An 11019-nucleotide genomic window follows, 5' to 3' on the forward strand; every position below is an offset into this window, starting at 1 on the left:
CTCTGGGGTACTACCGCCAAGAATCTGCCAATTCTGGTACATCAAACTCACTTCGCGGTGCTGTGCGAAGCGAAGGAAAGCTGCTTCAGCATCTTGGAAACGTTCAAAGGTATTGGAGATCCGCAAAGTCGGTGTATGCGCGTTCAGAGCACGACCTTGTTTGAGGAAAGTACCGAGTTCTTGAGCAGAGGTGGAAACCCAATGGTTGCGAGAGAGGTTCGAGGCGCTATCTAGGGAAGCCGGTTTCTCGCCGATGTCATGTGGCTGATCTGATGGAAAGCTTTGTGAAGCTGGAAATACTGCTCGCAGCATATCGATCCCAGTCTTCCAATGAGCGAGATTCTCGCCTTCGCGATCGGTGTAAGGGCCGCACAGTAGTTGTCGGAGCACACCTTGGAGAAACTGGCGGTCATAAGAGATGGACTCTGGGACGCTGGACTCGGCAGACCTTCGCTCAGGTAGAGGTGTGTCGTTGGGATCGCAGGAACACGTGTTGTGTTCGGTCTCGTCTTCGCCGACGGATGCTCCATGTAGCTGCTTTCCCTTACAGTTTGCGCGATTGCTGTCACGTACAACCCGCCGCTTTGCCCGCATTCACATCACACGCCGCTGCGTGCTTATATGCCAACACGAGTATCCCTACATGCCCGTCCGTATCCCCGCAGCCAGCTCTCGATTGCCGCACCCGACAAAGACTACATGATACCTCCGCTTCAAGCACTGCGACGCACAGTATGCCCTCATCACGACCACGATATGAGCACGACCATGTCATGCCCCATCTTTGTGCATATCACGGGAGCCGTGGCAGGATGGGTGCAAAGCCTGTAGGTGAAGCAGAGTCTGGGCAGCCCATCAGACATCTGGAGAGAGTTCGTGACGCTTGGAAAGCGGGGCGTCTGGCTTGACAGGTGTGCTCTCGTTCCGGACAGCGCTCTCAAACGACGTCGGCTGGATGCGCAAGTAACGATGGGGCGCGCGGTAAGCTCTTCATCCCGTCGCAGGACTGTTTGTTCAAAGCCAACCACCACGTCCTAGTGCTGCTTAATGCAGCAAAACCCTTTATTTTTTACGGTTCAAGTATGCTAGCAAGGCAAAGTCGACTCTGTTCATATGGAGGCACGGAGGAGATGTCTACGGTTTGCGTGTCGACACGCTGTCGCTGACCGCGACACAGGGTCTTCGATACATGTCGTGTAACATCTATCGTGTATGATGCTGGCATTTGCAGTCGCTTTTGTACGCGCACTGGAGAGCTCACCAACCGCTGATGGCGATGACTAAGACTCTAGTACCTTCTCAGTCCCTATCAGTGAAGCATTCGTGAATTCGTGGCGTCATGACTCTTTGATCCGACCAGCTCCTTCCTCCGATTGGCGTCGCCTTCCATCGAGCCAATCTTGTGATACTGTCGCGTCTTCTGTCGTGCAAGCGCAGAACTCGATTCAGGTTCTTGTCGTTGCTCCAATACTCCCCTGGAACGTAGGCTCTCTGTGGAATTTCTCCCTCTAGCTCAAGATCTCCTTCAGTCTATGCATCTACTTCTTTGTCACCAATTATAAAAACTTGTCTATGAGTAGAGCGTAAACAATATGATGGCGTTGATCAACATTGTCTCCACTGCCGTTACCGATAAGCATGTGACAGCTCAGCCTTCACATCTTGGTAACGGGGCAAAGATCGTGCCAGGCTCACATCTAAATGTCATGAGCAATTTATCGTTGAAGAGGAGACTTGTTCGTAGAAGTCGGTGTCGCAATGACTCCCGCAACACACACGAGATACACGATGACTGAATCCGCCGTTTAAATAATGGAAGGGATGAGAAAGAGGTCTTCACTTGATGCGCACGTCATGGACTGCGTTGTGGAAGTCACCCATCGTATGTGGACACCGCGATATCATATGAAAGTTAAACTTCTGTGACAATCCCGTCATGGTATCAGGTACCTCATGATCCGCGAGTCGCGCCTTTTGAGCTCAAGTCGAACTCTGGGTATCGTGTAACAGAAAGAAGCGTGTACCAGGCCGCCTTGATGACGAGCCAGTAGGGTTATAAGCGTGATTATCACCCACGCGCGAGAGGCTGTACGCCCGACCCAGAGGGTCCAACCACCCTTCAGCTCTTTCTGATCTCGCCTATCTGTATGTTGCCAGGACCATCGCGCCTCCGCTTCTTGAGAGGGGGTAAGCCACGTGCAGGGGCCGGTGAAGTGGCAATCGTGGCGCTGGGGCTGCCATGCTCGCTGAGGTTCTCATCGACATGGCTGAGGATATCAGAATCGCCCTGGTCCTTGTTGTTCCCATCGGTGCCGACATCCTTAGAATCAGAAGTGTTGGAATCACTATCCGCATCGCTCAGTTCCGAGGATTCATACTCCAGCCTCCTTTCAGAACGCATCTTGTCGCTATACTCGTCTACGATGCGTGAACAATTTTCTGCGTCCGAGAAGATGTCGTGAAGCTCTTGGTGCGTAAAGTCCAGCTGTAGAGTATGAAGATCGACTGTATCTGGCTGCGCAGAATCGGCTACAAAGTCGGCTACAGAGAACGGGATTTTGGCGTTTGGCGAGATGACACCATTAGCATCTCGGAACTTGACACGAGTGCCGGCGTCTATAACCGCCAGGTTCTTGTCCTTGACACGAAGACGAAACACTTGGTAGGTGGCCCAGTGAGGCTGTTCGCGCAACACGCGTTGTTGCTCAGGCGTACGATGTTCAAACTCAATCCCGACGAATGTCTTGGTATTGCCTGCAACTCGGTGTTTGATGTCAGTGTATATCCCACACGTAGTTTACAAGCGATGTCACTTACCCTTCCTGCGAGCTATATAATCATGCGCTGCTCGTCTGAGATCCATGTGACCATGCGAAATCTCAACGACGAATCCTGGAAAATTCTTGAGTGCGTAGTTGAAAGAGATACAAGGCGTGCGAAGGGACTGACGGCCAATATGTGTTTGACACCGGCCGAAAAAGTTGATATCGTTGAGGATCGAGCATGTGAGCGTTCTATGATCTGGATCAAGTATGCTTACACCCAGTTCCACGTCTTTCTTCACACCGTCCAATTTCTCACACAGCCGGGAACCAAGGTTTCCCTTGGCCAACTCGTAAAGCGCGTAACCGCGCATTTTGATGGTAAGAGATCTTGTGCGGTCATCGTAGTTGTAGTAGACTTTGTCGCCTGCCCAACCAGCAGTGTGCCGGTTTAGATTCTCGCTCTCCACACATGGTTCGAACAGCTCATTCTCCAGTGAAGGCCAGTCTCGACGTCGAACTGCGACGGCGAACTTATGATCCCCATACTTGACCGATTCTTTGCCGTCGTGAAGTCCCTGGATGAAGTCGTAAATCTCATGGTATCTCGGTTTGGGCAAGAGGTGTGGCACCGGTAGCGTCGGGGTGTGTGAGGAGGGTTGATCGAGGGGCCGGTTGGATGCAGAGGAAGGTAACAGCTGCTCGCTGCTCGCCATAGACCTTGTCACGCGCATGGCGGAGAGTGTCGCGGATTCAAGGTTCAGTTCGCAATCGCAGATTGTGTAGTCGGTGGCTTGGGAATAGCAGCACTCCTAGTTCCGGTGCTAGGCAACAGCGCCGCGCCCTGTCGGTGGGCTAGCGCGCCCGCGAGGCCCTCTAGGGCTAACCCCGGTTGACGGGCAGCGAATGTAATGTGTGAGCCTCAGGAAGCCATTTGGAGGCAAGTGAGATTGATCAGAAGCCAGTTCACACAGTCACGGAGAAAACTACAGCGACGCAAAGGAGAGAAATGAAGAGTAGTGAGATGTATGTAGAAGAGGATGGGAGGTTTCAGCACGTTCGAGAGCTCTAGGGCTGTTCTTGCAGCTGCACCAGCTGCAAAAGATTGTGGCACGGCGCGGATCCATGCAATTGACGGCTTCGAGCCCGTAGCATTACAGATTCGAGTTGCAGGAGGCAACAGGTGAGCTCCTAGATCCTTCAACGTTCGGCTGGACTTGTGTTATCATCGCGCCATATAGTGGGGCCGCCACTGTCGCAATGAGCCTGAGCTGCCGCCATGCGACGACAAGCTGTGGATGTGGAGGGATGAGCCCGACCATGGTGCAATAAGCTGTCGGCTACCCCAGAGAGAAAATAGCCCGTTCCACGACCATGTTGCTAGCTAGCCTTTGCGCGAAGAAAACCACGACGCTCGGTCGCTAGAGCTCTACGAAGGCCTTCTGCCGCGTTATCGGCTACAAAGCCTGGCGCTGCTCGAGTTATGATGATGTAATCCACCTAGCTACCGCCGGATCCGGTGTGAAGTGGAACACACGATCTGGTGTTGCCGTAGAAGTTTGGGTCCAAGCAGGCTCGTGCTCATAGTTCGCGGATCGGTGAGATTGGTCGAGGCGAGTGGCGAAGTGACATGTCGTACTTGGTTCCACGCATAGACTCACAAGAGAAAGCGAGATCGCGTTCCGCTAGCCGGTGCTTGCTAGTACTTCGCAAAGACTTTTCAGGGTATCCTCATAGCCCTGCTGTCATCTGTGACCGCCAACGAGCTGGAACGACGCGCCTGGACACGGGGCCGTTGTAGTGCGACAACCGTATTCAAGAGCTGGCATAGGGTCCACTCGGACCGGGGCCGCTGGAATCTCGGCAAGGCCTTCCTGCTGCTCATGCCAGTCGAGGTTGTGACCAGATATTCACCACGGCGCGACTCGCTCATGATGTGTCTGGAGTGTGGGCGATAAGGAGACGTGCGTTGAATGGTGAAGCGATGAGGTGGGGGTATCGCGAAGTGGTGCTGGAGACGGAGTGGTGCTCAAGGCTGGAGAGGTCAGCATCCCATTCGAGAGCCTTCGTGGTGAGACGTACCCCGGGCCGCTTGATGCCTCTGGCGATGTTCTCGCGCACCTATCGAGCTGCAATGTCCAGGGCGACCGTGTTGCTGAAGGAGTCGCTCACTCTCGAGGCTCAGATGCAGGTCATTCGTGTCTTTCAGAATCCAACACTATGATTGCTGCGGCACAGGTGCTGGCTATGCGTTAATCGCGAGACCGGTGTTTGGTTGCTTCACCTGTGACAGTCCCCCTAGATCGCGTCCACGCAATGGCAGGGTCTAGACGCGTAAAAGGTATGGCCCCGGGCTCCTCCCTCTCCATGTTCCCGTGTTCCCCCGTTGGGCTGGCGGCGGCGAATGTGTTTCGTGCGCGAGTCGGCGTCCCGGGGATGTGCGGAAAGGAGGGCGGTGTTATGTACATGGTCGCGACCGACACATGCTGCTGATACGGTCGCGAGTTTGAGCTTGAGCTGTCGCATGTGTCGTCGGACTGTTTGCAGGAGCACACAGTAGCCCCGACACCCTTGTGGCTGGCCAGTCGGGCAGAGCAACAGCGTCAGATCCATGCCTCCTCACCGGTAATGTCCGCTAGCAATGCTGCCCTGTTCCATGATGTGCTTCGACCCTGGGCGCGTGAAGAGCGATAGCAACAATGAAGGCTGCTCCGTTGGTGGGGGCGATGCGCCGGAAAGCCTTCAAGCCGCCGACATTGTGCGTGTTTGTCTGGTTCATTGGGACTCGTTGTGAATGGCTTGGTGAGAGTGGCAGAGTCAGTGTACATCAGGCCGCGTTCTGAGTACACAGTCATCCGCTACCGTGAGGCTTTAGTCAAGACCTGTAGCTGAGCGACCGATCGAGTAGCTCCACGCCAAAGGCTCGTGGCCAACTGGGCGTCATCAACTCCATGTTGCGATGGATGAAGGCCAATATACCGGAAAGAGTGGTCGGGCGACCCGAAGTTATCGCAGTGGACCGCCATGCCGTAGCAGCGGATGTCTGACGGGCTACGAGAGCGACCGTGTGTCTGAGCCGTCCATCTCGTCGCAGACACGAATGTGCACCGTCGGGTGTTCTCGATGTTGTCAATGACGCGAAGTGGCGTGGTCTTTCGCGAGGGGTAGCGTGGACTCTAGGACATGCCGTGCGCTGGTGGGCATGCTTGGGGTCTTCGGAGCGACGCGCCCTCTGAATAGGACGGGAATGACGCTAGGTATATCAAGGGAAACAAGCCTGTGTGCTGTGAGACTAAAGAGGAAGTAGCGTTGTGTCTTGCGATGCGCCGGGGTGATTCAAGCTACCGGAGCGCGTCGTTGCCCGCCCAGGTCTGAAGCGTCCCTTCCGGAGGCATACAAACCATTGAAGTGGCTCCCGCTTCGGCCCATAACGGCAGACGCGACGGCGTGTCGGACCCAAGCGAGCTGGCCACGTCTTTCACTAATAGCGAAGCGTGGTGCATGTCCCGGTTTATACAAGCATGTCCACTTCGGACGAGATATGGCGCCTGCGACGCGTTGATCAGCGGCTGCCGTCGCCCGTAGTTGATGGAATGGTGGTCGTGACGTGCGTGGTGGAAGGGCTAGCCGATGATCGTCGCGTCTGATGGTTCATCGCGCAAGCCGGACAAGACGAGCAGCGCGATTTCTGCAGAAGATGTGGAGGGTGACGTTGGTGGTGATGCGTCGTGATCTAATGTTGGTGGTGTCGTCGCGGAGGACCGAGGGGCACCCAAGGAGCGCGACCTCGGGAGTGCCTGCATTAGCGTACCCCGCAATGAGCGCGACGTACAGTGTGCGTGGGCCGTCTAACATTGAGAGCTCCGCGTGTGATTTAGCGGCTCGGTCAATGTGGTGTTGCGTTCCCGATTACTCACGGCCTATGACGTAGCCTGGATCGCCATACTCTCGCAATCGCACCGATGAGGCTATGCCTTCACTTTTCTGCCAGTCTGCTCATGGTGGCGGAGAGGATCCGTAAGTGAAACCAGCGATCCCGGTGATGGATACAGAAGCCTCGCCTACTATGCCAGACGTGTACAAACCGACGCCAGAGTCGAGACTCTTCGATGAAGGGATCAGCCTTGCCGATTCGCAATCAGAAGCCATGGACTTCGTAGAACGCAATACGAGAAGGTACAATATTGACGTTGCACACCTGGACAAGGAACCGCAACGCGAATTAGCAAGGACGACTCTGTCGTCATGCCGTACAGAGAGCGACTGGCTTGCCGAGTTGGCCGGAAGCGTCGCAGGCCATGCTACATGAGGACGTTTTCACTGTTCCAGACAACTACGCTGTGCTTACTGCATCGTAATCACAAGGTCGCTATCGGCGCAAGCATTGGTGTTGATGAATGGGCTGGACCGCAGTCTGAGTCAAAGGCGCACTCTATTCTTTCTGGTGTTGATGAGCAATATTGTCGTGCACACGGTGCCCCGCGCCACGACGCTAGATGTCCGCGCCACGACGCTAGATGTCCGCGCCAAGACGCTAGGTGGAACGGAGAGTAGCGCATCATGATCTCGACCTCGGGAACACGAAACCTTCCCCGGGCAGAAACATGGGGGAACCGTTCACATTGCGAGACCACATGCTGCCATGGCCTGAGAAGCGGCCTCATGCTGCGCAGAGCGTTAACAACGTAGCGAGATGCGGATGTGCAGTGTTCAGAAGACGTTGGCACTCGATGTTGGTTGCAGCGCAGCCGGACGGCCTCCAGAGAGCTCCCCGGGGCCGTAGCACGGATCCTGAAGAAGGAAGGAAGGAGCGACCATGCCATCATGTCATCAACCCACCTTCCAATCTGAAGGACGACAACATCGTGACAATCGATAGCGCCGTCTAGTCCTACGAAATGTATTACAACATCCGGAGCTGGTGCTACGGGCCCAAAACAACAGCCGTCGACATCCATAACAGGATCTTTCACGCCAAAGAGCCAGTATCGATGGGTATCCGCTCCACAAACAAGGCAACTCCGCCCCTTTGACACTAGTAGTATGACAAAGACGAGGCCTTCTGCGTTCTTCGAGTCAACCAGACCTTGTTTGCGTGGAGGATACACACGAGTATCGATGGGTCAATACCAGTTGGGAGTCCTTTGGTATAGCTTGCTTTTCGAGCAAGCATTGACAGTTTGAGGGCACTGCATGGTGCCGGACTACAAATGGGAGTATGGCGGTGGCTGCAGGAAAGTCTCATCTTAAGCAACACTGTGTGATGGCAATGTTTATTGAACAGAAACGTAGTAGCAACGCATGTTATAGGAGTCTATTATCTACCTGCTCTTAACAATGCATAGTTATCTACTCGGCGACTAGTGAGCTAGCAGTTACGACCTCCTGTTTGTATCTTGTTACGAGCTGCTATTTGAAATAGCATTAAACTAACGTCTACTGCGCTTCTGAAGTTCTTCTCTATAATATCAGTTTGGCGTTTGTAGGTACGCCAAAGGGCTGTTTGAGCAGAAGCGTAGTGGGCGGCCGTGGCCATGTTCACTACACGAGGCTGATTTGTGCATCACCCTCTGGAACGAAGAGTCGTATACCGTCCATCAGCCATGTATCTTCTAAAATCGTGCTCCATACCATGACGTTCGTTTTATGCGGTTAAGTCTTACTCCAGGTCTCGGAGGTCCTGTTTCTGGATACTAGCAGAATTTATCGGCATGGAGACGTATTCCAGGAGGCTGTACTGCAACCACATGCACATATTCTCGACTTCACAAACTGGCGTTGCTGCGATCCGGACCTTACATACCTATCGAATGACTTTCCACATTGCGATCATACTGTAGGAGGTTCCATTACGAAACTATGCATAAACCCGGATACAGCTCACAACCTTGGAAGACTTCGATTCGGGTATACAATGCAGGATTTGCCTTCAACGGTAGCAACGTGTGGAGCACGCCCAGTCGACTGATCACATAGAAGCGATGGATGTGCGAGTAGTACTAATGCACACTACACATAGTTGGCGTCGCCTCTGCCTATACACGCCAGAGAGAGAAAGTCGCAGCCGCCCCGCAGAGCTGAAAGATGGCGTGGCTGGAGCTCAGTCGCTTCGGCACGGATGGAGTTATCTCGGCCGGGATCTGCATGACCACCCCCGCGGCCCTATCGCAGCTGCCATTGGTTCCCCGCGAGTCAACCGTGCACGGGTTCGACAATCCTGTCAATGAGCGCATCGCCGCGTAGATGTCTTCTCATCTTCATCAATCTTCGACTACGAGATGCCGCATCAGATCTTCCAGCGATGATGCAGTAACTAACAGTCACATCTCGCTTCCGGTCCGTGACGACAAGTCTGACGGAACCTTCAAAGGGCGTGACGAGCGCAGAGCCATCTGACCTGCGTGTATATCAAACGGCGCCAAAGAGACTGTGAATAGCACGGCAGTTCAAGGGCGACAGCAGAAAAAGGGCCGGCGTGCTGGAGCATACATGGGGGTGCGGCGATGCATGTCGTGGCAGGGTCGAAGATGATGCGCGGCTTCCAAGGGCTTCGAAGCGGAAGATTTGTCCATGCGGGCTAGGTCGTGCTCGAGCAGACTTGACAGTGAAAGCGGAGGAGAGTATTCGCAGTAGACATGTGTATCGAAGTCTCGGCCAGGGATGATAATGATGGAGTCGATGGGCAGACTCGACGCGAAGGGGACGCTAGTGCACTCTGAGCCCGAACCCACCTGGGCACTTCTCATCCTGCCGCTAGCTGTTGTAGCCGACGCGCCGAGCCTTCCTCTTCCACTTTCACTGCTCGCAGCAACGTGGCCAGGTAGAGGCACTGTTTTTGCTGCGTCGCGAGATTCACCTGGTTTCTGTATGCATCTGTCCACCGCCGTGTCGTCATCGCCCAGCATGGCTACCTAGACACATCGCAATCCGACCACAACCCGTCCCTCCACCTCGCCTTGTCCGCCGCCTAACTCCAGACACCCGGGCGCATCGTCATGGCCACCGGCGCGAACACGCACGTACCGTCCTCTGGCATTCGGAAGAAGCCACACTCGATCGAGCGATTCCTGCACAACGATGAGCACGGACACAGAGGCCGGTGGCACTGAGCGGTGCAGTACCGGAGCATGCGCGATAGCGACCCAGAACGCCACGACGTCCGCCCATGTCCTCCAACAGCATAACCTCATTGCTCACAGCTCAAGAGCCGGCGGTCCCTGTATAACGCGAGAGACGGCATCGATGACCCATATACTCTCCGCTATGGAATGCCAGTGAGCGCTTCCCCAGGCCTTGCCTACCACATGGACCCAGCCGCGTGCATGGTCTGGGTGCATTCAGGTAGACCAAGCGTACGTGGGCACCTCTTCAGTGCAGAGCATGGCGCACACTGGCTTGCGCGGTCTCAGAAACCACGACGTGGGTTTCGCTGGCGTACGCTTCGTGTCGTGATTCACTTCATCATGGCGTAGGCAAAGGTTTGTCAGGCCCAGTAACGGTCCGTGAAGGGTGAGGATGTGGCTGTCTTACTCAGCCTACATGTCGCAACATGCATCAGGGCCGGCTGATCACGCATGTCACACATGCTGTTCATCGTCACGACTTTCGAGCGTAGCTTTCCAGGTCAACTAAAGTCCGCTCATTGTCTCAGCCAAATCAGGCCGTCACATTATGCGGCGAATGGCTTCCGAGCTGTCTCATGTTCATTTCTTATCGCCCAAGTCAACAATCAGAACAAATGGCCAGGGCCGGCCTTTGAACAATACGGTACATAAGCCCCCGCTTGCTCCATACTGCGCTGGCTTCCTCCCACCAACCACGTTAAGATTGTACCCTGGGTCTCCTCCTCATCGCATTACAACTGATCATCCGCTTTTGTTTCTCCGTCTCCTGTCAAAGCCCACGCATCTCGTGTTGTCGCATTACCCTCTCTACGATGTCATCATTTGAAACTCCACGACCAGCCAAGGTCAGTATGCTTGCGACAGCTTCACATGCTGTCTAATCAACTCTCTTCCCAGAACACTATCGAGTCAAGCTGTATAGCATGTGATGAGATTAGTAGCCCATCTCGCCCAAGTATACGCAAGCTTGGTCATGGTACTCCAATCGATGGTCAGGCGCAAGGTATGTGCCTTGGATTCGCTAGTTTCACGGATTCCACTCACATTAATACTACCCAGTGTCAAAGGCCTCCACTATACGAATTGTCTCACCAACATCCGGTACGCCGCAGCCACGCCTCTACAACCCTGCC

General features: G+C 54.5%; 1 protein-coding gene across 1 annotated transcript; it reads right to left on the reverse strand.

The window, feature by feature from the left end:
• Positions 1-2119: 2119 nt before the first annotated feature.
• Positions 2120-3496, reverse strand: J4E85_011092 (uncharacterized protein; the record flags this gene model as incomplete). Its single annotated transcript, XM_051475295.1, has 2 exons — positions 2120-2754; positions 2818-3496. 2 exons carry the CDS (start codon positions 3494-3496, stop codon positions 2120-2122), a joined length of 1314 nt encoding a protein of 437 aa, XP_051320869.1.
• Positions 3497-11019: the final 7523 nt, after the last annotated feature.

The sequence above is a fragment of the Alternaria conjuncta genome (assembly GCF_024043145.1).
Source record: "Alternaria conjuncta strain BMP 0040 chromosome Unknown scaffold_30, whole genome shotgun sequence".
NCBI classification, from domain to species: Eukaryota; Fungi; Ascomycota; class Dothideomycetes; order Pleosporales; family Pleosporaceae; genus Alternaria; species Alternaria conjuncta.